The sequence below is a fragment of the Malurus melanocephalus genome, unplaced genomic scaffold (genome assembly GCF_030028575.1).
Source record: "Malurus melanocephalus ecotype Western Australia unplaced genomic scaffold, MMel_1.1 scaffold_948, whole genome shotgun sequence".
NCBI lineage: Eukaryota > Metazoa > Chordata > Aves > Passeriformes > Maluridae > Malurus > Malurus melanocephalus.
In genome coordinates this window covers 65-28032 of record NW_026624180.1, presented here as the reverse complement: position 1 = coordinate 28032, position 27968 = coordinate 65, and the positions used below count along the sequence as shown (strand labels likewise).

The following is a 27968-nucleotide window of genomic DNA, read 5'->3' as shown; positions in this document are numbered from 1 at the left end:
GGAAAGGGGGGGCACCCCTTTGTTGCATGGGGGTGTCCAGCCGGGGCTGAGGGAAGGCAGGGAGGGGGTCGGTGCCTCCCGCTGCCCCATGGCCCTCGCTGAGGGGGCGGCCGTGCCCTACGCCGTGGAGCTGGGGCTCACCGTGCTCCACACGGCGCTGTACGCCGCGCTCTTCCTCTTCGCCTACCTGCAGCTCTGGCTGCTGCTCTACTACCGCGAGCGGCGGCTGAGTTACCACACGCTCTGCCTCTTCCTCTGCCTGCTCTGGGCAGCCCTCAGGACCACCCTGTTCTCGTTCTACCTGCAGAATTCCCTGCAGGCCCTCCGCCTCCAGCAGCCCTTCGCCCACTGGCTCCTGTACTGCCTGCCCGGCTGCCTCCTCTTCTCCAGCCTCTGCCTCCTCAACCTCTATTTCGCCGAGGTAAGTTTTGCCTTTGGGCAAAACCTCTCTCAAATTCCCCATCCCAAACCCTCGCCCTGCGGGACACCGGGGCTGGAAGGTCCTTTTCAGCCACCTCTCCAAACTTGGAGTGCCCTGGAGCCGCGGCTTTGGGGTGGGCTGGGGATGTGAGTGTCCAGGTGAGGCTGGCAGGGAATCCCGGGGCTGTGCCCTCGGTGGAGGCTTTGGGACAGGCTGAGGGGATGCGGGGATTGTTCCCGGAATCCCGGCTTGCAGGGAGGCTCGGGGATATGCCCTGAATCCCGGCTCGGAGGGAGGAACAGGGATTGTGTCCTGAATCCAGCCCTCGGTGCAGACTTTGGGACGGGCTGGGGGGATACGGGAGCTGTGCCCTAAATCCGAGCTCAATGGGGAAGACGCTGGGACTGCGCCCTGAATCCCGGCTTGGGGAGAAACACAGGGATTATGCCCTGAATCCAAGCTTGGGGGGCGGGGTGGGATTTGGGGAGGATGGTGCGAGCTAAAAGTGTGCCCCGAATCCCAGCACCGGGGCTTTGGGGTGCGGGGCTGTACCCTGACTGCAGACCTCGCGATAGGTGGGGGGGGGACAGGCACATGCCCTGAATTTGGGATTTGGGGGGTGCAGAGAGATGCCCTGCACCCAAATGGGGTTCTCCTCTTTGCAACCCGGAGCTATGGGGGGGGGTTGTTTGTGAGGGGGTGTCACTTGAGGGACTGTTTTGCATCTTTTTTTAATTGATTCCCCTTCTGCAAAGGGGACCAGAAAGTGGCAGCAGCAGGGGCTGCTCTGGCCTGGAGTGATGCCAACCATTACGTCACCAGCCAGAGCCTCTTCTGCTATTGTTGCTGCGCTCCCTCCTTCTCTCCATCGCTCCTCTGCGAACCGGGCTTGTTGTTCCGCAGCTTGTCAGACAAAAAAAAAACCCGAGATCCCTCACACGGCAGCCCGGGGCAGCCGAGGGGGGCCCCTTCCCAGCACCGGGATCGCTGCTGGGACAGTGCGGAGCCGCTTGTTATTGTCACCGAGCTGTGTCCCTGCTTTTCTGGGTTTCCCCATCACTCGTGTGGTGATTTTTTTATCCTCCTTTCCTTAGTCCTTCCACTTGTCTTTATCTCCTAAAGCCCTGGCTCTGCCCTCCCCATCCTCCTCCTGAATATTTTGTTTCTGCTCCAGTTTCTCGTGAGCAGCCCTCTGCTCGCCTTGCCTCCCGGTTCGCCGCCTATTTATGAAACAAGTCACCACTTTTTCCTTCCAGCTTTGTTGTTGTTGTTGGGATTCTTTGCTCTGCAGCTCTCAGCTGTTCCCCAGCCTCACAAAGGAATCGCTAACACACAGCGAAATCGCTCCGTCGCTCCGATGTGTCACCCACGGGAGTTATGATTTCATTTTCCCCAGGACACCAACGTTCACATGATACTTGGAGCAGTGGGGTTGTTCAGCTGTTTTGGTTCTTCTCTTCCCCCTCCTTCTTTTCTCCCAATAAACACCTGGAAGCTTGGGGGGTGAGCTGCCTGTTGCAAAAACCGTTGGAGGTGTTGTTGGTGGAGTGGCAGTGGAATAACAAATGGTGCAGAAAGTGCACAAATCCATCTCCTCTGCTCAAGGGAGCTTGACCTCCCGATTGCTCCAGCCAGGAGGGGTTTGTGTCCCTTGAAAGGCAGGGATTCTGTGCTYTGCTCCACAGAGTGGCTGGATTTCTGCTTTCCTCTAGGTCACTGGATTTGACAGCAGATTTGCCTCTCTGCAGGCTTGTTTAAASGCTCCCTGAAAGTAAATCCAAATAGATTGCCAGGCTTCTCCTCCTCCCACGATATCTGTTTTTTCAGTGAACTCTGCGTATATCCCACTTCTTTCTCCTTGAAGACCTAGAGCCAAGGGAAATCCTGTCTGAGGAAATAAGAGCTCTGAATCTGGAGTGGGGAAGGATAAAGTGACTTATGAAAATGGGTCTGCTTGCTCAGCTCCAGGGAGGGCCTGACACTTCCCTGGCACAACCTGGAGGGGTGCCCATCACTTTGTGGGGTTTTTTGGGTGATCACAGCGTTGAAGCTCCAGGGATTTGGAGGAAAAGGGCAGAAAGCCTCTGGTGCTTTTCTGGCTCCCATGATCTGGAGGTGACTGGTGTGTTTACTGGTGTGAGCTCAGCAGGACGTGCCCATCCATTCCCAATTTTTCAGGGCCACTTGGCAGCAGCCTGGAGAAGGGCACTGGGCTTCTTCTGCCCTGGGGGTGGCACGCTGATCCAAGATGCCCTCAGAAAAAAAGCAGGGGCTGCTGCTGTGCTGAGGGCCTGGCTCATTGTCCCTGWGCACAGAGCCTCCTTTGTGGAGATGCTGGAGAAAGGGCATCTGGGGAAGAAAATGGCCTGTGCTGTTATTTGAGCTGATCTTGCTTGATTTAGAGAGCTCCTCAGGCTGTGTAGAAGCTGAGGATGGAATGGTGGTAGGGAAGAAGCTCCAGGGAGCAGATACCCATGGAGAACTGGCATTCCTTTRCACTCCAGGCTGTTTTGGGGCTGAAATTCAAATTAGCTGAACTGCCTGGTGTTCTTCCTTTCTGTGGGGACAGGCTGTCCTCTTCCTATCCCATTGTGGCTCCTGAGGGGATGCAGAGACCTGACAGAAYGAGTGTGGGATGTGTATTTCTTTTTCATAGAAACCCAAAATGGTTTGGGCTGGAAGAGACCTTAAAGATGATCCCATTCCACCCTCTGCCAGAGGCAGGGACATCTTTTACTATCCCAGGGTGCTCTAAGCCCTGTCCATCCTGGCCTTGGACACTTCCAGGGATCCAGGGGCAGCCACAGCTTCTCTGGGCACCCTGTGCCAGGGCCTCCCCACCCTCACAGCCAGGAATTCCTTCCCAATATCCCATCTAACCCTGCCCTCTGGCCCTGGGAAGTAATTCTGTCTTTCCTGTTGGTCCATGGTCTTGTCCAAAGTCCTTCTCYAGCTTTCTTGTAGACTCCWTTTGGGTGCTATTTCCACCTGGAACATCAAAAAGTGTACTGCCTTTAGCTTGGGAGCATCTCTTCCTTTCTSCTTCAGCTTTTACCAGAATGAGTCCTTTCCTGGCAATCTGGAGTTCACTGTCCATCAGGTCAGAATTCCTCAGATCCATTCCCAATCTTTCTTCAGTAGCTCAGATATCCAGCCTAGGATGCTTCTTTGGAATCGCTCCTGTGCTGCCAGCTGGACATCTGCTTGAATAATGCCATCTTTCCCAAGAGTCTGCCACTTCCAGCTTTTCCCCATGTCTTTGTCAGGAACGTGGTACATGGAAATGGAAATACATGGAGGGACTCAGCCTGGAGCAAAGGAGGCTCTGTGGGGACTTTGTGGCTCTGCACAACTCCCTGACAGGAGGAGAGAGCGGTGTGGGGTTGGGCTCTGCTCCCAGGGAACAAGGGACAAGAAGAAATAACCTCAAGTTGTATCAGGGGAGGTTCAGATTGGATATTAGGAAAAATGTTTTCATGTAAATGGTTGTCAGGCATTGGTAGAGGCTGCTTGGGGAGGTGTTGGAGTCCCCATCCCTGGAGGTRTCCAAGGAATGCCTGGATGTGGCACTCAGAGCTCTGGGCTGGTGACAAGGCAGGGATCAGGCACAGGTCAGACCTGATGGTCTTGGAGGTCTTCACCAATCCCAACAATTCTGTGAAATGGAGCCACAACAGCCTTCATCTTCCAGGCTTAATCCACCTTCTTGAGCTCTTGGCACTCCTGGTTCTGCTGGGAATCTGCAGCTGGCACAGGGATGAGTGAGGAATGGTGGGTTTTATGGCATGGCCAGAGCCCTTCACCTGGCTGGGTTTCTCTGAGTGCTCCCTGTGCTGAGATGACATCAGCCCCTTGCTGCTCTGATTGGAACGAGCAGCCAGCCTGGGAGATGGTTKTTTTTCCTGCTCTGGATCCTGGGGAAAACTGGAGAAGTCTCCATCTTCAATGCACTTTCACCTTCCTTGTGCAGCAGACCCCTGGCAGTGCCCTCTGCCTCGGAGGGACAGCTGGTGAGGGATCACTAAACTCCAACCTGCTCCATCCCAGAGCTGATGATTCCCATGTTTCCCAGGTGAACAGGTGGCCATGCTGGGCACCAKCTATTCTAGGAAGGGAGGGAACATGCAAAGTTGCAGCCTGTGTTCATGATGGCACAGAATGATCTCAGTATTAACAAGGATGGTGAGAGATTCTCGTGGATAGGTCCAGCTTTTCCTCTGCGGGTTGGAGAGGGGGTTTTCACACTTATTACGAGGTGTGATCCCAAAATAGTCCGTGCTGTGCTCCCATTATCTCGTGTGGTGAGAGCAGAGATCTGTCTGGGTATGTCCCTACAGCTGAGCTGTGGTGGGGCAGGGCATGRCTGTGTCTTGTGTCTGCAGAGCCCACACTCTTGTTGTCTTTATGAAGCAAAAAAAAATTTATTCCAGTGCATAATGGCAAGCTCCTGGCTCTCCAGGATCTTCCAGCTCTGTAGAGTACAGCCTGAGTGCCTCACTGTTAGGGTTAAGATCCTGCTTTTTGCAGCTGCTGAAAGTGCTCCTTGGATTCACCTGTGGGATCTGTGATGTGTCACTTATCTTCCCTTGGCAGCTGTGACACCTCCAGTGCACCTTCTGAGGGTGAGTGTGTGTTTTAAACACACCCTCAGCAAGTTCACTCTCTGGGCTGTGATGTGAGCAAGGAAATCACGTTTATGGGATAAAACCACTCATCACAAACCCAAAAGCCTCTGACATCGTGGGGGGTCTTTGGGATCTTATCTCAGCYTCCCCTTCTGGCTGATGTGGAGTGCTCAAGGGATCCATGGCTCTGGAAAAGCATGTGAATATTCCAAACTGCTGTAAAAGACTTGCTTAGGAGCAAAYATTCCCAGTCYTGCTGCTYTGGGCTGCTGAGACCTCTRCTCCCTGTTTCCATGGTTSACTTCTGGAGCTGGGCTYAGCTCAGATCTGCTGTTCAGTTTGCAGGGATTGCTGCTCACAGCTTGGCCTGATGCAGCTGCTGAAGCACAGGGGTCTGTTCTGCATCTTTTTCTGGAGAACAGGATTGCTCCTGAGCTCTCTGTGCTGGATTTCTCAYAGCAGAACCCTCAGCTTTGGCTGTCCTTGGGCTCTGAGAGCAGCAGAGCCCCRTGCAGGAGGCTCAGAGCTCATCTCAAGGCTAAGAACCCAGAGACACCCTGTGCACACTGCTGGTGGCACCTCCTGACCCAGTCCCTGGGAAGAAAAGGCAGCCTTCAGATAACTTATCAGCCTTAATAACTAAAACCACCAAAACAGTGGTGTCTGTTCCCTCCCTGAAGTTATAGGAATAWCTACCCAGGGGCTAATAAAAGTGTGAGGCTGGAGCTGTGGTCTCCCTCTGCTTTCCATGGCAGCAGGCCAAGCKTGAGGCTCAAATTGCTGTTGCACTCTTAACCCTGACTCAGCTTTGTGTGCTTTAATCCCTGGGGCTGCAGGGGAGGCTTTGGGGAGAGAGTCCTGCCCAAAACAGCATCTTCCTGTGAGCCAGGGGCTCTTCCCTGCTCAGCTGAGGGGCTGATCTCTGCTGAGAACACAACATTCCCAGCTGGAATAYGAGCCAGGGACTCTGCAGTGCTGTTCAGAGGCTGAGGTTACAGACAGCTCTTCTGGGAGTCACAGATTCCTCAGATGGATTTCCAGGCTGCTGGAAATGGGTGCTGAACATGCTGGATGTCACCGATGCCTGTTTTGACAGGACAAGAGGAAATAGCCTCAAGTTGTGCCAGGGAATATTTAGACTGGATGTGAGGGAAAAAATCCTTCACTGGAAGAGTGGTCAGGCKTTGGAACAGTCTGTTCAGGGCAGTGGTGGAGTCTCCATCCCTGGAAGTGTTTAAAAAACACGAGGATATGGCACTTCAGGGCATGGTTTAGTGGTGAATGTGGCAGTGCTGGATTAATGGTTGGGCTGCATGACCTTGGAGGGCTTTTCCAGCCTCAGCGATTCAGTGATTCCATGACACTCCCAAAGTGCCTGAATGTCACCTAGAGGCAAAAAAAAAGAGGATTCAGGGATATTTCTGGTTTGGAGTCACCACGTGGCCCTTCCAAGGACTGTTTTCCTGTAACTCAGATGAGTTTTAGGGCTCAGAGTGGGTTGTGCCACACTCCTGTAGTTCTGTGGGCCAGGACAATGGGACAGAGAACATTCCTGAGGCTGGATACCTCCCTCTGCTGAAGAACTGTGTCATTCCCCACTAAGTGCTGCTTGAGCTCTTCCTCCCTCAGCGTTGGGAAGAGGAGCCCAGCAGTGGAAATGGAAGAAGAGAATTCTCTTCTTGGAACTGAATCACTGAAGCTGTCCAGTGTCCTTTGAAATGCTTGGAACCACCACAGTGGCTCAGACAACGCTCAGATCCTGAAATGTCTCTGGAAACCCCGTTGGCAGCAGCCTGATTCCTGAAACTCGTGTGCCATTTCCACCTCCGTGCTGACTTGGGAGCAGGAGCCAAGGAATCCCACCAGGATAAAAGCTGACTAAGGCTGCCTGGGAGGAGATGAGTGATCCTTCACTGCAGCCAGTCTGGGAGCWGACAGGGAAAGCTCCATGGGGGAAATGGGAAACTGAACCTCTACACGTGTGCWGTGATCYCTCAAGTACAGGTGGGATCTGCCTSKMTGYCTCTTCCCAAGTTCCTTCAAAGTCTCTAATCAGGAGCTTTRCCTGTGGCTGAATGTGACCCCTGAGTGTCTGCACCTTCCTAAACTGCCCCTACTTCTCTAACATGGAAATCCAGCATGGTTGAGGTCCTAAAATGCCCTGAAACTGGGAAAAGGAGATGTATTTTTGAAGGACTTCAATGATTTTTAAATGCTAAACTCCCTTCTTTTCTTGAAGTCTTTGAGGTGTGGTGTTAAAGTCCTTGTCACATATGGGTTGTTCGATAAGTTTATGGTTATTGGGTAYCTGTATTTGGGCTGGGCTTTTATAAGATAAAAACTGCCAGTCTTTTGGGTCCAGGGCAAGACTTGGTGCTAATAAATAATCCAAAGTCCTTGRAGATGTCCAGCTCTGGTTGCCCTGTTTATCTCTCGACTAAGCTGAAAGGAAACTGTAGGTCATGTAAAGTAACCCTGTGCAAATCTTTCCTCCAGGTCATATTCAAAGTGAAATGTGCAGCTGAATTCAACAAGTACAAGTAAGTGCTGCTGTGCTGCCCTTCCCTTCGAAGCTGATCCCAGGGGAACTGACTGCAGTGCTGGGAAATGGGAGGGTCAGCCCCAAAGGCTGAACAGAACCCTAATTCCATACCTGTGCTCTGGGAAAGGAGCAGAGCTGGATCTTGGAGCAGGGCTGGGAGCTTCAGGGGTGCCAGGGGAGCTGAAGCATCCCAGTTGCCCTGGATGAACTCAGGGTCACTCTGAGCTGTCCCAACCCAGGAAAGCTCAGCAGAACAAGGCTTGAGGAATGGGTGAGACCCAGATTTGTGCCGGCAGGTGCTTCCCAGGGAAACCCACAGTGGCAAACATGAGCTCTGGTGGCTCTGGATAAAGGAGTTGCAGTGGTTGTGATGACTCATGGCTTATTGACTGGAGTTAATGCAGAGCTGGAGCAACACTTAAAATCTGCAAGATAAGAACCTGACTGTCAGAAGATGAGTCTTGTAACTCATGACTGCTTACGCTGCTCATGTGTTCTGAGAGCAGCTCCAACAAATCCTCTGCAGCCTTGGGCTGCCGACACAACCCCTGAAATTTGCTGGAATGCCTGAGCTTCCCGGCAAGCAGAGCACTGGGAGGGTCTGCTGACACAGGAGGGAGGTGCACAATGAACCTGGCCTTGTCTCACTGACCATTTTTCCCTTCACCATCTCTCCAGGGTCCTGTTGTACCTGGGCTCCATCCTCACCAGCCTGCTGTTCTTAGTTGTGAATTTAACCTGTGCAATGCTGATCCACGGCGAGGTCCCGGAGAAGCAGCTGAGGTGGACGGTCCTTGCCCGTGCCCTGGTCAACGACAGCCTCTTCATCCTCTGTGCCATCTCCCTGGCCTGCTGCATGTGCAAACTGGGAAAGATGTCTTCAGCCAATGTCTACCTCGAGTCCAAGGTGGGTGAATGCCTTGGGAGCTCCCACTGGGATTGCTCAGCCCTCACCCTGGCTCCTGAGCTGCTCTTGCTCAAATTCTCCTGGCAACTCTTGGATTCCTCCCTCCACAAAGTGTATGCTCCTGCTGTGGGAATAGTTTCCTACATGTTTTAGGGGAGTTTTTTATCTGCAGCTTTGGCATAACAGATTTATGAACCATTTCTGCTTTTCAATCTTAGAAAATCTCAGCTTTGCCTTTAATACAAGGTTCTCTTAGGAGCAGCAGGTGAAGTTTCTGCAGTGTGGTGTTACCTGTGGCAGGTGTGTCATGATTCCCTGCAAAGGGGATCCCCCAGAAATCCACTTTAACTGGGCTCTGCTTGGACAGGATGAGATGTCCTGGATGAGATGGGATGGGAAGTTGCCATAGGTCCTGCCCCAAAGCAGGACAGGTAAGGGTCTGGACACACACAGCTCTTTCCTAGCAGGTAGGGAAGTGGAAAAGCCACCAGCAGGGTGCCAGGAGGCTGCAGTCACTGTCCACTTGAGTGCCTGCAAGCATGTGAAGGGAAAAAACAGAGCACCTGAGCACCACCAGTTGAAACTGAGGCTTTCTGTAGAGGATGTCTGGCTCCTTAAGCAGCAGAGGGCATTGCTGGCTTCCCCGAATCCAGGCTGTGTGGGCTGGGACTGGTGTCCTACCTGGCTCCTGTGACAGCTGTCCAGAGGCTGCAGGGAGCCAGGAGCAGAGAAGCTGCTCACTTCCTGCTGGCCTGAGCCTGCTCTCCAGCTCTGACTGGCYCTGGACACTCATTAACTCACCCAGTTCACCCAGTGCAGGAACTTCCTCCCCTCACATGCCCGAGGCTGCCCCTGGGCTGTGCACAGTGTGCTGCAGGGAGCCCTGCTCTCCTCTTGGATACTCCCCCTGATTGTCTGCTAAAGGTCTCTKCCTTCCTCTCCTGCCTTGGGGGCATCCCCTGGTGCTGTGTGTGTGGAATTGCTGCAGGAACAGRGCAGGGATGGGCAGAAATGTTACACAAATCTTCCAGGAGGTTGTCCTGCCCCTTGAACTCAGCCAYGCAGCAGAACTGGAGCCTGCTGCCTCCACACTGAAGGTGGGAGAGCCATGGGAAAGGCTGGAGTGCAGCCAGCTCCTGTCCCTGTGGTCTCTGTGAGMTGGAGATTTGCTTCAGCAGCTTTGAGCCTCATTATGGTGGCCTGAGCACCACGGGCTCTGCTTCCAGTGACAGCAGGATGTGTTCTGGGCTTTGGTGCTGTCATTTGTGTGCTGGCACCACTCTCCTGCTGGCTCTCAAGACACTGTCCTGAGCTCCAAATCCAGGGAAATGGAGCTGGGATGTTCCACTGTGGCGTGAGCTTTCCCAGCAGATTCTCTGCTTAAACACAAAAAGGCAGCTCAGCACAAAGGTGCTGAGGGATTTTTGCCCTCTCATTGTCTTGGTGTTTCTCAGCAGCCATTAAAGGGCTTCATGGATGGATTTAGAAAAGCCTGGTTTGTTACACAATCYCAGACTGGTTTGGGTTGGAAGGGATTTTCAATCCCATCCAGTTCCAACCTCCTGCCACCTTTTAACTAGATCAGGGTGCTCTAAACCCCAATGTCCAACCTGGCCTGAAACATTTCCAGGGATGGGACAGCCACAGCTTCTCTGGGAAACCTCTGTCAGAACCTCAGCACCTTCACAGGGTGAATTCCTTCCCAATATCCCATCCATACCTGCCCTGTGGCAGTTTGAATCCATTCCCCTTGTCCTGTCCCTCCAGGCCCTTGTGAATGGTCTCTCTCCCTTTCCCATGGGCTCCTTGCAGGTGCTGGGGTTCAGGCATTGGGTCTCTCTGCCCACCCCAAATATTTGGGGTTCTTTCTTAGACAGTTGTGTGCAGTGTTGGGGTGCTGAGCTGCTGTCAGTGGAAGGGCAGGGTGAACATCTCTGCAGTCTGATGGGGGGTGAAGCAGCAAGGTGATTTTCCTGGTGGTTTGTTGTTGACCTCACGGAGATTACCAAAGGAAGGCAGAGGCTGGAACAGCATCTCCCTGGATTTGGGAGCTCCCCAGTTCAGAGCTGGCTGATGAGATCCTGTGAGTGACACTCTGGTGCCTCAGATCCTTCCCTGCCCCCAGGCAGCTCTGGCTGTGTGGCTCSTGCAATGAACTCATCACATGAGAAAGCTCTTACCCAGCTCTGAATATTTTAGCAACAACATACAAATGTTCTGGGTCACTCTTGCCTGCACAGCTGCTCGTGCATTTAAGGGAATGGGGAAGAACATCACAGCTCTGTATTAAAACTCCTTTTATTCCTTCCTGTCCTAGGGAACATCTGTCTGCCAGGCCATTCTGGTGGGATCTGTAGTGGCCCTCCTGTATTCCTCAAGGGCTTGCTATAACCTGGTAGCTGTGGCCATATCTCCAGACAATGTTCCTGGTCCTTTTAACTATGGCTGGGACAACCTTTCTGACAAGGTGAGTGTGTGACCCCCAAAGCAGAGCCAGGGAAGAGAAATGGGGTCACTGCTCATCCTGTGAGGGTGAAATGGGGGCTCTGGGGGAGTCTGGGTAGCTGAACCCCCACATGAGCTGCCTTTCTGCATCAGAAGCCCTGCTTGCTCTCTGCACCCAGCAAASCTGAATCTTCCTGTCTCCAGCCACRTCTTCAGGAAGGATTCCCTGTTGTGCTCTTCCCTTTCAGCCTGCCAACTCTTCTTTTGAGGGAGAGGAGGGACAACTCAACTAGAGCAGAAAAGCAATGCTTAATCAGGCATGGCTGTGTGTGAGGGAGAGTCACTGGTGTGGGCAGYGAGCTCCCTGTGCCCTGGTAGCACACTCTGAGCAGAGCCAGCTCACCCAAACCAGCAGGTGAAGGTCACTGGGCTGCTCTAGGGATTCCTGCCTTTGAAGGGTTTCTCTGCACTTTGGGATCTCTGAGGGTGGCTGGGATGACTGAAACCTTCTGCTTTTTGCCCACAGGTGCACGTGGAGGTGAGCAGTGAGGAGTACGTGGTGTTTGGAGTGGTCCTGTTCCTCTGGGAGCTGGTGCCAACCACTTTTGTGGTGCTGTTCTTCCGTGCTCAGAGACTCAGCCAGAACCTGGTAGGCCTGAGTGGGTGCCCCTGTGCTGGGAGGAGCCCCTGGGATGATTTTTGGGAATATTTTGCTTCTGGCCTGACTTCTTTCTCCTTGGCAGGCTCCAGCAGGGATGGTCAACAGCCACAGTTACAGCTCCAGGGCCTATTTCTTCGACAATCCCAGGCGCTACGACAGTGACGATGACTTGTCACGGCTCGGGGCCAGGGAAGGAGGGTGAGTGAAAGTTGTGAGTGTTGCTGCTCTTGCTTCTACACAGGCTTTTCCTGCTCCTAGGRAAAATTGTCATGGAAGAGACAGCTTGGGTAAGGTGGATGGAGCAGGGAGGCTCTGACAGAGCTTGAGTTCCCTTCTGCAGCTCACAAGGAGCTGTTCTTGTTGGACAGAAGTGACCAGCTCAGAGAGGTTGATGTGGATGATGCTCTCAGGCAGTGACTGGAGAAGGGGTCTCACCCAGGAGGGCTGGGATCCGTTTCAGAGGGCTCTGAAATGATCTCCAGAGGGGTTTYTCCACTGGTGAAGTCCTGAGCAGGAGCTGGGACAAAACTCTGCAGGAACTTCTGATGTGGGAGAGAACAGTCAGGTATCCCAGCAAAACTCTGCAGAGCAACCAGAGCAGCCCTGTCCTCATGGAACCATGGAATGGTTYGGGCTGGAAGGAACCTTAAAGACCATTCTGTGCCACCCCCTGGGCATGCACACCTTACACTGGASCAGGTTGCTCCAAGCCCCTTCCAGGCTGCCTTGGAACATTTCCTTTCCACTTCCCAGTCCTTTACCCACGGCACAGGGGTGCAGTGAGGTGTTCAGAGGTTCTGTCCCCTYGAGCAGCATTGTGGGACCTGATGTTCTTGTCCCTGTGTCATCAAAACCAARTTCCTTGGTGCCTTCACCACCCTGAGAGTGGTGGCAGCACAAACCTGGAGGAGCCAAATTACTCATCTCTGTGTTTTGTCTCTCGTGGAGCTCAGCCACCCCTCAGTCTGTGTTTTCTGCCTCTGCTGCAGTTCAGCCACCCCTCAGTCTGTGTTTTCTGTCTTTGCTGCAGCTCAGCACCCCTCAGTCTGTGTTTTCTGTCTCTCCTGCAGCTCAGCCACTCCTCAGTCTGTGTTTTCTGTCTCTCCTGCAGCTCAGCACCCCTCAGTCTGTGTTTTCTTTCTCTGCTGCAGCTCAACACCCCTCAGTCTGTGTTTTCTGTCTCTCCTGCAGCTCAGCCACCCCTCAGTCTGTGTTTTCTGTCTCTCCTGCAGTTCAGCCACCCCTCAGTCTGTGTTTTCTGTCTCTNTGTGTTTTCTGTCTCTCCTGCAGTTCAGCCACCCCTCAGTCTGTGTTTTCTGTCTCTGCTGCAGCTCGGCCACCCCTCGGTCTGTGTTTTCTGTCTCTCCTGCAGCTCAGCCACCCCTTGGTCTGTTTTTTGTCTGTCCTGCAGCTCAGCCACCCCTTGGTGTGTTTTCTGTCTCTGGTGCAGCTCAGCACCTCTCAGTCTGTGTTTTCTGTCTCTCCTGCAGCTCGGCCACCCCTCAGTCTGTGTTTTCTGTCTCTCCTGCAGTTCAGCACCCCTCAGTCTGTGTTTTCTGTCTCTCCTGCAGTTCAGCCACCCCTCAGTCTGTGTTTTCTGTCTCTCCTGCAGCTTGGCCACCCCTCAGTGCTCGGGCTGCTACGGTTCCCTGGCTGGGACGGACGGTGGGAGCACCGCGGACAGCGCGCCCTTGCTCTGCGCCGCCGGCGGCTCGGAGACCAACCAGCACCACCAGAGCTCCCACCCTGCCCCGCAGAACTGAGGAGGCTCCCTCTGTTCCCAGAGTGGCACTCGTGTATAGGATTGTAACCTGGTTTTCCTCTCTTCCTCCTCTCCCCCGAAGCATCCAACTCATGACACAAACATTCCACTACCTGCCGCAGCTGCAGGACTGAGCCCAGGGCTGCAGGCGGTTCAGTCAGAGAACTGTGACTTTAAGGTACCATGTAGCAAAGTGAAGCTGAACTCTCTGGAAGCTTTTTTTTTTTTCCCTTGGTCTGGTCTTCAAGATGTTGGCAGCTAAATGCACCAGAGCTTCCTCACTAGAAAAGAAACATCAAATGCGTATTTGCACTTTTATCTGCACACTTGGAAGGAACGAATCTCGCTCGGGCTGTGCTGGGCCCGAGACTGTTCTAGTTACTCTTTAAATTGCACATCCAGAGCTGGGAGAGGCACTGTCTTCCTGCAAAGACGTGTTCCCTGAAGGACTCTGCATCCTGCCTGCCTCCCTGGGAGCGKGGAGCTCTGCCCGGGCGGGGTGCTCGAGTTTACTGTGCCATATTCCCACCTGGCAGGGCTGGCTGAGGCCTCGGGGTTTTGCTCTGCCTGCTGCTGCCCCGTCCTTCCTGGGCCCGTGGCTCGGAGCTGAGCGAGGTCAGTGTCCCTGCTGGCCTTGTCACCACCCCGCTGGCCCGTGGCAGAGGGACAGGGCTGGCTTTTCCCTGCAGGGAGAAGTTGGAGCTGGCTCAGCAGGAGTGTGTGTGCAGGAATGTGTGTGAATCCAGGGCTGCTGCACCCACTGGGTGCTGCCAGCTCTGCTCCCTGCTCCTTGCCCGCAGTGGGGCTCCCCCCGTCCCCCTCAGTATTAAATTGCATTTAGCAGATAACCAAGAGTTTTAACCTGAAGTGAATGTGAACTGCTGGGTCCCCACTGAGGTGCAGGGGGTGTGTGGCTGCCTGTGGAACGTTGCTGTCGCAGAGGGAAGGGGCAGAAAGCACAGGGATCTGATCCTTGGGCTCCTTGCTTTGTCTCCAGAGCTGCGGGGTGCACAGGATTGGAGTGCTGGGTCTGGCTGGGAGAGCTCCCTCTGCCTTTCCTTAACCAAAATAGCMGAGTTTGACCTGGCCCGGGCTCCTGAGATGAGGCTTGGTGTTATTCCTGGCTTGTCCCTGAGCCAGCTGTGGGGATGAGCGGAGCAGCTTTGGATGAAGGCCCTGGTGCAGGGAGGGAGCTGCTCTGGCTGTGGGGCCAATCCACCCTGGGACTGCTTTTCCCTGCCTCGTGCTGCTCCAGCCCCGGTGTGACCCTGGGGACAGGGACAATGGCCTGGGAGCTGCAGTGACCCCCGGCCTCTCCTCACCCCTGGAGCTTGTGCTGAGCTCGGTGTCACTCGTCCCACCCACCCAGAACCATCCCTGTGCGTGACCTGTGCTCTCCCTGCTCCCCTCCTTCACTCGTGCTGGCCCCGAAAAGCAGCGAGTCCTGCTTCTTTTTTGGAGAAGGCAAAGATGGCAACTGTCAGCACATCCCTCGCTGAGTCCCTGACCCAGAGCTCCACCCCGGCTGCTCCCCTGACTCCTGGCAGGAACAGGCTGCTCCATCTCGATCCCTGCTTGGCTTATGGCAAAGCTGGTGAAGGGCCAGGCACTGTCACCCTTCCTTCTGCTCCCGTAAGTCTCCAAAGACAGTAARTGACACTCGTGGCCCCTGTTCTTGCTTAAATTCCAAAGCACTAGGAGCACTTTAAGTTTTTCTTTGGAGGGAAAGGAGTGTAGTGCAAAATTAAATAATAATAATTTAAAAAACTACAAAATCCAAGGGCTACAGGCTCATTGTTCCTATTGCACTGAAGCACACACCCACACTACGATCTTCCTGGATTTGGGATGGCAGGTCAGGGCAGGAGCCTCGTTGCTGATGGACCCCTGAGCGACTGGCCAAGCGTTTGGGTTTTACTCCTTTGTCCGGTGGATTCCGAACTGACCGCTCCTCCCGGGGCGGGTCCCGTGTTTTACTGAAGTAATTTATAGCTGAGAAGTTAAAATGACTTTTTTAATGCATAGTTGCCTTTCATTAAACTTTCTTTTGGGTTTGTTTTGGTTTTATTTTTATTTTCGGTATGGTTTAACAGTGTTCTGGCTTTGCAGGCGGGCAGCAGCTGCTGCCCCGGGAGCTGTGGCCAATGAATGTACCTATTTGTTCTTCACTAAACTGTAACCAAGCACTACTCTGTTGAAATAAATTAAAAAAAAAAAAAAAAGGACTTTCTGTGCTGGGTTGCTCAAGGGCTGTGCTGGGATGGCTCCCAGGGTCACCCGGCCAGCTCCAGGTGTGGCCCTGTGGTCCCCTGTGCCCTGCCAGGACCTGGCACATGCGGCTGGGAGCTCTGAGGGCTGAGCTGGGGGTGGCACAGGGGGCTTTATCCTCTGATTTTTCTCTGGCTGCAGCCCTGAGAGATGCTGTGTCTGTCCCAAGGGAATGTTTGGAGCTGTGCCAGGGTGGGTTTAGGTTGGATTTCAGGGAAAGGTTCTTCTGTCCCCAGAGGRTGTCCCAGGGAATGGTCTCGGCCCCGAGGCTGCCAGAGCTCCAGGAGCGTTTGTGGATGCACAGGGGGGATTGTTGGGGGTCTGGCCAGGGCCAGGGGTTGGATCCATGATCCCTGTGGGTCCTTCCAGCTCAGGATATTCCATGATCCTGTGTTCTGTGAGGTACAAAGTGCTCAGCCCAGCTCCCAGGGCTGCTCAGGGGGACACACCTGACCCAGGGCTGTGCTTTGTCCTTTCCAGGACTGGATCCCCCCAGAGCTGCAGAGGGGCTGAATCCCCAGCTCCACACCTGGAGCTTCACTTTTTCCTTTTTGCCCGGGTTTATCCCCACCCACGGCCCTGAGCCAAGGAGCAGCAGTTCTGCTGGAGCACACACTGCCTCTGCTGCATTTTAGGGTGGAAAGCAGAGGGGTTTGCACACACATCCAGCCTCGGGGGTTGTTTTCCAACAGCACAGCCTGTCCTTTGTCCCTGCTGGATGTTGGATGGTGCAATCAGAGCTGGCTCCATCCCTGTRGGACCCKGCWGGAATCARGAACRGGGGATCTGTGRGGGATCCARGGGTTGTRCCCACCCCAGSAGGGACCCTCAGCCCTYTCCCATCAKCTCTGYCCACTCCTTGTCCTTGGAGCAGCACAATTCCCCCGTGCCTCATCCGTGCTTTCTCCAAGGAGCAGCAGCCCTGAGCCTGGCTCATCCTTTCCCATTTTAGCCTTTCCTCCAGGGAGCAGATCCCAAAAGAGGCCAAACCCACTTGCACAGGCTGGGAGGAGCAGAAGGGCCAGGAGAAGGCTGGAATTGGGGTCCTGGCAGCAGCTGCTGGCCCATGGACTGTCAGATACAGCTGATGGAGCGTTCCACATTTCCTAAATGAGGAATGGCAGCCTCCACGTGCCACATGGAAAGCAGTGGGGTTCCTCCAGCATGATCCTTCCTGGTGCATCTTCCCAAACCTTCAGAGCGTGCAAGGATCACCAGGAACTGCCTGATCCCACAAAAATGTTTCCTGAAGAAGAGCAATTCACCTTGGGACAGCAGCACCTCCAACAATCACTTGGAGTTGTTTTTTTATGCAGCAGGAGGTTGGTGTAGACACACTGTGAGTGTGGAATCACAGAGCAGACAAAGAATTTCCCCCAAATTTATTCAATGGCACAGTTCTCGCCCTCCCTCCAGCTTCTGAAGGCAAAGCCACGGGGCTGATCCACCCAAACAGCACAGCAATATTTCAAAGAGTTATTCCAAATGATCTTCCAATATATAAAATAAAATTTACATATAGTCCTCATTTTTATACCAAAAAAAWWRSYTTTTTTTTTTTCMTTGTAGAAAATATCTCCTCAGCAGGTTACAGACAATCAGCTGGGAACAGAAGTCCCAGCAAGTGGTTTCCATGGTTCAAGTCAGAGTGTGACAAAATGATGGTGTTTGTCCACAAGTCTCTCTCTCTCCACTGAATTCACCGCATGTTTTGTAAGATATTCCTAAAGTTTTCCAGTTCTTTCACGCTGGTTGAAAYCCTGGGTGCAAGGAAAAAGCAAAAKGGAAATGTTACAGCAACATCCTGGTCGTGAATTATTTAAAATCTGGGAGAAAGGGGCTGTATCAAGGAAAGATTCAAGCAGCTCTCGAGAAGAGAGGATTTGGAATTCCAGTTAAATTAGGTTGAGGTTACAGCCAGGCCCTTCACTAATTCCCCTGCTTCTTTTTAAAGCAAACACTGGGAATCACAGTGGAACAGGATGTTAAGGAATTCATCCTTGGAAAAACCTGTTTGCCAGAAACTCATGGTCTCTGAGCATCACAAAGAGCTCGTGGATAACAAGAGTGTCCTGAAATCCCCTCCTAAAGGCCTCATTATCCTCCTTTTCTGACAAAAACTCCTCATCCAGAGAGGCTGGACTGATGGTTTCCAGTTAAATGCAATCATTATCTGGGACTGAACTGGTGGAAGGGAACAACCTGAAGGAGAGGCCTAAAAAAGCATCCTTGCCTCTGACAATGTGCTTTGAGGATAGTCACACAGTCCCTTAAAAATTAATAAATTTCTTTGTATCTTAGCATAAATGCTTCCTTGAATTCCTCACAGAAATGTACAGAAATGTATAAAGAATATTTTAAATTATTCCAAGTGTTTCACTTCGCATTAATAGCACCTGATATCAGTAAAGCAAGAGTTACCACCAAAACTGGGAAGACCTGAGTGAAATGAGAGCTGAAATTGGATGTAATAACACAGCAGCATTTGTGAAAATAGAGAAAAGTCTCAACCTCACCTTCCAAAGGCATTAAATAAGGCCACGATTTCTTGTCTGGTCAGCTGGAAGCCATAGGAAGGGCCACTCTCGGGAATCCTTTCGATGAGGTTYTCTGAGAAGAGGATCTTGAGTGCTGTGCCCAAGCCCTGTGTCTGTGCAGGGATCACACAGGGTCAGTGAACAGCAACTCCAACTCCTCTCCAGGGCAACATCGTTTAACACGGCAAGAGGATTTCATTTCACCCAGGCTCTTGGGTTAAAGGAAACTTTATCCCAGTTCCCACAGGCTGAAAAAACTGGAATCAGCTGCTGTCCCAGGACCAAACCCACACCTGACAAATCTCACCTGCAGCTTCCCCCACAGCCGACACTTGAAGCAGCCAACACAGTCCATGATCTTGGAAATATTCTTAAAGTGCAGCCTAAATTCCTCCTGGGGAAAAAAAACGTTCATGTGGGTCATGGTTCTGCATTAATTAGGGCTCCTTCCAGGTATTAATCCAAATTAATCCTGGAATTTTGTGGGGTTTAGGTAGGGGAAAGCCTCCTGCAGTGGGGTTTCTGGCAGCAATTACCTTTAGTTTAGCAGCTTCCTTTTTGTTCCCTGCAAAGAAGGAGTTTTCATCGAAATGCAGCGGGAAGGACCTGGAAGGGGATGATGAGAGTTTGATTTGTGCCCAGGTTGGTTGTGTGGCTGCAGGCAGGGGTGGGCAGAAACAGAGGGGCGAGCTACTGGACATCTCCAGACGTGTTTGAATCTTACATCCAACCCCAAGGAATGGAATGAGATGATTTAAGGTTCCTTCCAACCCAAACCACCCTGGGATTCTATTATCTCCTCCAATTTGAGCTGGCATCTCACCTCGGAGACATTTTCAGCAATTGCTTGATGGTTTTTAAAGCAATTTCAGTCTGTTTTTGACAGACAGAATCACAGGAGGGTGACAAGATAAATCAAACATGGATCACTTTAGGAGACACCCTTTTCTGTCTGATTCCAATACCTTCCATTCCTTTTACTCCAAACTCCATCCAACAGCCCAAACCTTGTTACCAAGATATTTAGGATGTTTTTCTAGTCACAAACACGAAGCCAGGCCTGGTATCCCACAGATGACTCACACAGGTAGCCAATTTTAGGGCTGACACGTAGGCAGTTATTAAATTCAATTCTAAATCCAAAAGGCAGCCGAGGCTATTAAACTGTGGGACTAATTACCCAAATTCTGCAATTTGCATACAGATATCCATGCTCTCCCAGCACTACTGGTACTATGTCCCTACTCATTGCAAGGGAGCTGGGCTGGATGACCCTAAAAATGTTTTTCCAACCCAAACCATGCCAYGTTTCTATGATTCTACYRCAYCAATCACTCCAGGAAGGAACCCAGAACCTTTCTAGGAGCTTTATGTGACAGCACACTCAGAGCTGCTGCCAGAGCCACTGTCCCCAGGTACTGAGTGCAATTACTTGGCCAGATGGAGGATTTCCAGCAGCAGGTGTTTCATTTCGGTGTCCTGGCTCTTATTCCCGGTGTACAGCTGGAAACCCGGGCGCTCAAAGAAGGGCAGCACTTTGGAGAGAGCCCTCAGCTCGATCAGGTACAGGAAATAAAGGTTCTTGAGTCTCCTGGGTCCTTCTCCTCTGGTGAGGACTTCATCAAACCTCTGCTGGAACTCGGTGACGTTGGGGCCCCATTTTTTCTCTGACCACGTGTCTGAGACAGAAAAAAAAACCCCAAAGGCGTAAGGTGCTTGGGTTTAGTTCTGGTTCATCTCCTCCCTCCAGAAAAGTGGTGAAATGTGGTTCCAGCCAGGGAGATCCCAGCTTTCCAAACCCACAGAAGGTAGAAAAGATCTCCAAGATCATTGAGTCCAACCTTTGAGTGCCACATCCAGTGGTTCCCTGAACCTCCAGGGATGGTGATTCTACCACCACCCTGGGCACCCCCTTCCAATGCCTGAAAACCTTTCCAGTGAAAAAATTTTGCCTGAAAATTGTTCAAGGGAGGCAGGATTTTAACTGAACTCAGCCCCCAGCAAACACAAAACTCCTGCAGACTTTTCTCAAATAATTCCTGAGTCTTCCTCATAAACAGGGACATCTTAAGAGAATTCCTGATGATATGAAAAAGCAACAGAACAACCATGGAGTGGAGGAGACTGGCCTTTACTTTCCATTTTTTTCAAGCCCACAAAGGATATTTCTGTTGCTTATCCTACCCTGTGTTTAAGATTATTATATAAAATATGTAGTGAAAAATATAAAACTCACATCAAGCTGATGCTGCAGCCCCAACTTATCTCTTGCTTCTGATGTTTCCCACATTATCCCATCTCCCAACATGGCCAAACTCACATCGAGGTGAGGCCCACGTGGGCTGTAAAAACTTCAATGCAATTATTTAGGTCAGTCTAAATGACTTATCCAAATTCCCACAGTTTCACATTGATTTTCAAGCCCAGGGTTGAAAATGGCATTTCTCAGACAGATACTTATGGACCAAAGCTTGGAAAGGAAATGGAAATGGAAGTGGAAATTGAAATGGAAATGGAAGTGGAAATGGAAATTGAAATGGAAATGGAAGTGGAAATGGAAGTGGAAATTGAAATGGAAGTGGAAGTAGAAATTGAAATGGAAATGGAAATTGAAGTGGAAATTGAAATGGAAGTGGAAATGGAAATGGAATTAGAATTGGAAATGGAAATGGAAATGGGAAAAGCAATGGCCTGTGGATCAATGGCCTTGGGAAGCCCAGCCAAGCATTTCCCAGTCTAGGTGAGGTTATTGCTGAACTGACCATCCTAAAACCAGGCTGGGAAGGGACAGCCTCAATCCACAGTCAGAAATTCCCTCCAAAAGAGGAAGGACACAAGGAATATGTGCTGGAAATCTTGGTGGAGAGCACAGCCCAGCCCCTGTCAGACCTGAGGCACATGGCAGCTGCATCCCTAATCCTGTTACACAAGCTGGGTGCTGGGAAGAGCACGGAATAGGCCTGAATCCTGCTGGAACAGGCTCCAAGCAGCATTCAGCAGAGCCATGGAAGTGTCAGCTTTGGAATGAGGCAGGAAAAGTGGCAGGAAGGCAGGAGGGAGCATTTACCTTGCAGGAGGTACCTGGCACTCAGGTGGATGTTGATGCTGGCGTGGAGACCCGAGATGAGCCTGTAGAAAGCTCGTTTCTCCACACACACCCCTGCAAAGCAAAGGGCAGATTCAGACTCTGGAAGCACCCACTGGATTTCAGCTCTCCTGGCTGTGAGGGAGGAATTTAACCCCACTGAGTGTGGCCACCAATCCCACCCCCTCCCTGGTTTTGTGTCCATCTCAGGAAAAGTGACTGAGTGAGACTGAGGATTACCTTTGAGCCACTTGTAAAATGTGTGCCCTGGAAAGGAAGGGAAACACATCAGTGAGGGTGCACAGCAAGCCTGCTGGCCTGAATCTACCTCCCAGGCTGGCCCCAGTTTGCAGAAATTGGGCAAGGAGCATTAGAAGAGCATGAGAAGAGTTTTCCTGCCCACCCTGGTGAGTGATGCTTCTCTAACACGGCGTGGCAGCAGCTCAAAACAGCACGTGGGCTTTCCCCAAGGGGCTGGGGGGGCAGAACAGTGCAGTGTTGGCAAAAACAAGGATCAGGGATTGCTTTCCTCTTTGGGCACAGTGGGGAGAGGGATATTTTTATAAAACAAACAAACCARCCAACCAAAAAACCACAGAGTGCAGCTGAGCGTGCAGAATCCCATAAGTCAGGGTTTCACTATCCCTGCTCCATGCTTGGAAGTGATCTGCAGATCAGGATTTGGGGATGGTTCAGGGACAAAAAGATGTCATGGAGAATGGAGAACTCCAGGGAACAGTCATCCCCAGGGCCAGAGGGAGTTGGGACACTCAGCTCCTACAGCTTCCAGAGGCTGTTGGGATTTATGAGGCTGTTCAAAGCTTTCTCAGCAATCAGCACTGAAAAAAAAACCCCAGCAAAAATCCTGTTCCCAAAGGGCTTCCCACACTTCAGTGACTGCTTCAAACAGGACTTGTGCTCTTAAAAAAATGCTGGTGGATTTTTTAAGGCCTTCAGATGAGGATGAGATGGGATAGGGAGCTCCCAGGGATCTCTGCACAGGGTCCTCTTCACTCTGATGAGGAGGGACAGGACACAAGGAAATGGCTGGAGCTGTGCCAGGGTGGGTTTAGATGGGAAATCAAGGAAAGGTTCCTCTGTCCCCAGAGGGTGCTGGCACTGCCCAGGCTCTCCAGGGAATGGTCCCAGCCCTGAGGCTGCCAGAGCTCCAGGAGCATTTGGACAGCGCTGCCAGGGATGCACAGGGTGGGATTGTTGGGGGATCTGGACAGGGTTGGACTCTATCCTCATGATCCCACTCAGGATATTTTATAATTCCACAACTCTAATTTCTGATGAATAATTTTGCTCCCCAGGTGCATTATCTGATGGCACAGACTGTCACAGCATGATAAAGATGCCCCATTTGTTTCTGTTATCAGTAAAAACAAACAGTGCCACTCACCTCCGTCGTCTCCTGATGGGAAAAAGCACAAGGGGTGGAAGGAGAGGAAAAAAGAAGAAAAAAATTACACAGAACCCAAATTAAGCTGCAAAGCACCAGCACTGCTCTGTTCATCTGCTCTGACAACCTCCAGGGAGGTCTGGAAATGTTCTGAACACAGAAAACTCCAAGTGCAGCAGTGAGGACACCGGATGAGCAACGGGGCTGAGTAACCTGACCCAGGCAGGAGGGATCAATATTTGCAAAGGAAGTAAAACCTGATATTTCCAGGGACATTGTACATCCCCTTCAGCAGTAGAAGAGAAGGAAAAAGCCAATCCTTTGCACCTGGGTCAAAGAAGGAAGGTAAACACCTCCAAAATTTAGGGAAGAATCAAGAGATCACTGCAGAGGATGATCTGGACCATTGGAGCAGCATTCAGGTCACAGCAATGAGGAGAGGTTGGTGATGTTCTCCTGCTTCCAAACCCCTTCCCCTCTTTAACTTCCACTGCCTGGCTGTGGCTCTGGGGCAGAGCTTCTCTTGCTGAGTGGTTTCCATGGAGGATCCCAGCCAGGATCTCATTTCAATCCGTCACAGACGGTTTGGCACCGCCAAGTACAAAAACCCAGGGAAATCTCAGGGTTCAGCCCTGCTCCCAGTCCCTCCAAAACTCACAGGTTTTTTTTTTTTTCCAGGAGTGGAAGATCAGATATTCATTTTCCACAATGGATGTCAGAAAAACCCACTTCCAGGTGCCATGAAATTCTACACTTGGTCAGGAGCTACATGGTATTTCTCATCCAGCAGGACAAGGAGCCCAGACAACATTTATTGTTCCTGGAGCCGGGATCAGTTCACTACTAACCCACTTAGTGAGATAAATAAATGACTCACCTCTGCCAGATGCCAAAGGTCTTTTTACATTCTGAGGCCTAGGAGGGGAAAAAATCATTTAAATAAGAAATGTAAATAAGTTACTGTCTCCTTTTCTGCAAAAACAGAGTGGAGCAGAAGTAGCTACTTCTGCAGTCAAACAGCCTGAGGGGATCTAAAAACCCCTTCTGTGCTTCAGTTTTGCTCAGAAGGGGGAGAATAGAGCAAAATGTGGGTTTCTGTGGGGTTTTGGTGGTATTTTCTTCTTTTTTAGAAAAAAACTGGTTTTGGGACAGCCAGACTTGTCTCTGGTCCATCCCACCCTGCACAGGCACTGGAGCAAAGACAGAAGGATGAGGATTCATTTCTGCCCCTCTGCAGAAATCAGCTTCCCCACCCTCGTGGAACTCATCCCCAAAAAACACCTACTTGAAGCAGTTTTCTTCATAAATACTGTTCCAAATTTTCCAGGCATCCGGCCCCTTGTAGCCAGTGTAACGTTCAGGGTTCAGGAGTAAATCCACGTACTCAGCATCAGGAGAATGGATGTCTGTGAGGAACAGTGACAAGGAGCTTCTCAGGGAAAATGACATTTCCCAAAGCTGATCCAGCCTCCTCTTCCCCACTGTGCTGAAAACTGCAAGGTCCTGAGCAGCAAGGAAGCTTTACCAGAAATATTTGTGTGTTATTTTCATAATGCTGAGGTCAGGGGGGTGGAAAAGTGCAGATATGGAACTATTGATGCTCCAGGCTTGCTGAAATTTTACACTTTGGCCTGGAAGTTGGGGCTGTTCAGCCTGGAGGAGAGAAGGTTGTGTGGAGATCTCAGAGCAACATTCCAGGATCAGAAGAGGCAACAGGGAAGCTGGAGAGGGGCTCTATGTCAGGAAATGTAGTGACAGAATGAAGGGAAATGGCTTCAAACTCCCAGAGGAGAAATTTGGGTTGAATATTGGGAAGAAATTCTTGGCTGTGAGGGTGATAAGGCTGTGGCAGCTCCATCCCTGGAAATGATCCAGGCCAGGTTGGACACTGGGGCTTGGAGGACCCTGGGTCAGTGGAAGGTGTCCCTGCCCATGGCAGGGTGTGGAACAAAGGGCTTTAAAGATCCCTCCAAAACCAAACTTTTCCACAATTCTAAGCTCTGCAGAAGTGCTAAAATCCCATTCCAAGCCTTTCCAGCTCTCCCAGGTGCCCATACCATCAGCCTCACAGAAGCTGTCTGAAGAGTCGTCGTGCTGTGTCCACTGCAGCACCGCCTGCCGGGTCTCCTTGCTGCAAAAAAAGTGGGCAAAGACTCTCAGAGAGAGCACTGATCCCTGCTTGCCTTCAGGACAAGGAAGGATTATGGAAAAAGAAATCAAACCTCAAAGAGTCATCAACAGCTCCAAGCCTCTTGGCTTCTTCACATTCTTCAGCGAGGTTATTGGCTTCTTCCGAGTACTGGGTTGGAAAGCAAAGGGGTGGGGAGGGATGAGGATTAAAAAGGAATTTTTTTTTTTAATTCTGCCTTTAATGCACTATCCAGGTTAAGCCCCAGAAACCCTTTCATGATTCACCCCACCCTGTGTTTCCACAGGATGTCTGCAGATACCCAAAGGCTTATACAATGGTGATGAGTCTTGCAGGGACTCGGGGCAGCCTCTGGCACTGCCACAGGGGCTTTTTGTGCCTGGTGACACCTGCTCTTGGAGAAATGTCAGCAATACCTGGCTCCAGGACAGCCACCTCAGAGGCTCTGTAGCATCTCAAGCACTTGAAGAGGGTAAAAATTTAGGCACAAAGAGAATCCTGACAAATATTGGTGCTCAAATAGTAGGGGTGGTTTGGGCCCCTCAGTACAAGAGACTTGGGAGGGACTGGAGCATGTCCAGGGATGGGAATGGAGCTGGGAAGGGTTTGGAGCATCAGGAGCAGCTGAGGGAGCTGGAAAGGGCTCAGCCTGGAGAAAAGGGGGATCAGGGGGGGATCCAGGGGGGATTTGTGGCTCTGCACAACTCCCTGACAGGAGGCGGCAGCCGGGGGGGTCGGGCTCTGCTCCAGGGAACAGGGACAGGAGGAGAGGGAACAGCCTCAGGCTGGGACAGAGGAGGTTCAGATTTTATACTACAGAAAATTTCTTCATGGAAAGGGTTGTCAGGCATTGGAAGGGGCTGCCCAGGGTGGTGGTGGAGTTCCCATCCCTGGAAGTGATCAGAAAACATGTGGATGTGGCACTTGGGGACACTGATGTGTCACTGATGAACATGGGGTGGTGAGGTGATAGTTGGACCCAATGACCTTAAAAGTCTTTTCCAACTTAATCAGTTTTATGGCACAAAAGCAGACCACAAAACAAACCTCATCCTTTTGTGCTCAGACACACCCACCTTGTAACTTCCAGATCTGATTCCATCAGGGATTTCCTCCTGAAAGACAAAACAAAGCATGTGCCACGTGTGGGGCTGCTGAGACCTTCCAGCCCCATCTTTGGGAAGGTTTGGGATGTTACCACAGCTGATGGATGTGAGAAGGTGACCAAAGCACCCAGCCCAGCTCACAACACACCCAGATCCTCACTCCTTTCCAAACCAAGGAGAACAGTATTCCTAGTGGTTTAATTTGATTTATTTTTTTTTGCAAGATTCCTCTTCTCCAAAGGTCTGCAGCCTTCCATGGCTGCTACTTCAGGTTCTGCTTTGCTTATCCAAGCAGGAATTTGGGAAAGCCAATACAAACTCCAGAGGAGCTTTAATATTTGACCCTCTGCAAACAGCCAAAAACTTCTCCTAGACCCTCTTTTATTTTTTTTTTTCATTAGCAAGAAGTTTTTAGGGTAAATCCTCTATTGTTTTTGTGTTAATTGGCAGAATTTCAGCAGAACAAACTCCAGCACTGACTCTGGTCAGGAGCCCAGGTGCCTCCTCACTTGTTGCATCCACCAGCATTCCAAAATCTCCCTCTGACCATTCCATCATGGAATGCCAGCCCCACACTACCAGACCCCAAATTCTCCTCAACTTCCATTTCCTCCAGGAGCAGGAAGGCAATAAAACCACTTCTACAGGAGCAAATGCTGTGATGACAAAGAGAAAAATGAAGCAGTAAGAGTTATTTTTATTGATTTCAGGATGAAATGGACCCAAATCAAAATAATTAGGAGCAGCAGGGACAGTCAGTTCTTAAAATAGAAACAACTTCCAGCTACAACTTAGGTAACTGTAACATAACTCCATCATATTAGTCATAATCACTACCAAAAATAGATTTTTAAGAGAAAAAAAATTAATCAACATTTAGGGTTATTTTAAGGGGAAAAAAATCATCATTCCATTTTAGAACCTAAGAATGAGGGGGTGAGACAGTCTGTGCTGGCTGTCAACAGCAAAACATGAAATGCCCCCAGAGGGAAGATTCACCACCAGCCACCAAGTTGTGATTCCCTCACATTTTTTGGGCAAACACCAGCAGTCAGGACAGCTCAGGGAACAAAACCCTTTTGTCCAGGATACAGGACAAGAGGATGCTGAGAAACAGGATACTGAAAGAGGCATTTCTCCTAAAAGAAGAGTGCTGGAAAGCTCTTAAGTCAAATTCATCAGCCAAAACTAAATCCCAGTGCAGCCCATGGACCAACAGGGTGAAACTCTGTCAACACAAAAACAATAATGGGTTTGCMCTAAAAWYTTCTTGCTAATGGRAAAAATAAAAGAGGGACCAGRAGAAGTTTTTGGCTGTTTGCAGAGGGTCAAATATTAAAATCTCAGCCTGTCCTGAAACTTTCAGAATTTAGTATTTTGGCCTTTCTTATGGCCACCAGTGTTGCTGCACACATGAAAGCTCCATCAGAGCCCCAGTTTTGTTGTAACTAAAATAACAAGAGTCAGTCACTTGTGCTGCTTCCTCCCAGTCTGCAAAAGTTAAATACTAAAAAAAAAAAAAGATGTAAAAGAATGGATTTGGTACTCACAGAGGGGCAGGGCTGTACAGCACAGTCTCTCATCCCACAGTGACTGTTGTCATCCCAGAAAGGACAAGGTTTCTGTARGTTTACCTGYAAATAACACATCATCCTATGAAATAACACATCTCCCTGCAGCCAAGCCAACCTCCACCCCCCACTTTGCCAACACAAATATCCTTCAGTGCTTCAGTGCAAGGCTTGGGAAGCAAAACCCAGTGCAAGGTGAGGGCAGTGAGAATGGAGACAGAGGGTGTAATTTCCTTGTTCTGGGAATTTTGGGACTGCAGCCTTGGGAAGAGGATGTGCTGGAGCCTTCCTGCCATCCAGCTGTGACCAGAGCACAGATTCTGTGTCGAGTCATCAAATGTTCAGCATTTGTTTGTTCCCACACCTACAATGCCTTGGTGACCCAGATTGATAGCGTTGCTTTTTATCACAACAGGTTATCCTTTTAATCCTGCCTTGCATCTTCCTTCTGGTGCTTTCCCACAGAGCCATTTCCATAATTCCA

The 27968-nt window shown here is 51.0% G+C and overlaps 2 protein-coding genes across 3 annotated transcripts; one reads left to right on the top strand and one right to left on the bottom strand.

Moving 5' to 3' along the window:
• The first annotated feature begins 18 nt into the window (after positions 1 to 18).
• GPR137C (G protein-coupled receptor 137C) lies at positions 19 to 15568 on the top strand. Its single transcript, XM_057386282.1, has 7 exons — positions 19 to 421; positions 7543 to 7586; positions 8267 to 8495; positions 10813 to 10962; positions 11467 to 11589; positions 11684 to 11799; positions 13214 to 15568. Exons 1-7 carry the CDS (start codon positions 89 to 91, stop codon positions 13362 to 13364), a joined length of 1146 nt encoding a protein of 381 aa, XP_057242265.1. The 5' UTR covers positions 19 to 88; the 3' UTR covers positions 13365 to 15568.
• A 1619-nt stretch (positions 15569 to 17187) lies between these two features.
• Positions 17188 to 27580, bottom strand: LOC130585682 (ERO1-like protein alpha). Of its 2 annotated transcripts, XM_057386285.1 has the most exons (14): positions 27464 to 27580; positions 25884 to 25922; positions 24881 to 24957; positions 24716 to 24789; positions 23944 to 24064; positions 23536 to 23573; positions 22659 to 22670; positions 21494 to 21520; positions 21236 to 21328; positions 19601 to 19847; positions 18705 to 18774; positions 18476 to 18562; positions 18148 to 18281; positions 17188 to 17391 (listed from the first exon to the last, which is right to left on the bottom strand). In XM_057386285.1, exons 1-14 carry the CDS (start codon positions 27563 to 27565, stop codon positions 17331 to 17333), a joined length of 1182 nt encoding a protein of 393 aa, XP_057242268.1. In that variant the 5' UTR covers positions 27566 to 27580; the 3' UTR covers positions 17188 to 17330. The 2 variants fall into 2 exon arrangements, with proteins under 2 accessions (XP_057242268.1, XP_057242269.1); XM_057386286.1 differs by lacking the exon at positions 22659 to 22670.
• Between the last annotated feature and the right edge of the window lie 388 nt (positions 27581 to 27968).

Coding starts and splice junctions, on each gene's coding strand:
- GPR137C (XM_057386282.1), top strand. CDS start 89: ATGGCCCTCGCTGAGGGGGCGGCCGTGCCCTACGCCGTGGAGCTGGGG. Junction 422..7,542: donor TCAACCTCTATTTCGCCGAG/GTAAGTTTTGCC, acceptor TCTTTCCTCCAG/GTCATATTCAAAGTGAAATG. Junction 8,496..10,812: donor ATGTCTACCTCGAGTCCAAG/GTGGGTGAATGC, acceptor TTCCTGTCCTAG/GGAACATCTGTCTGCCAGGC.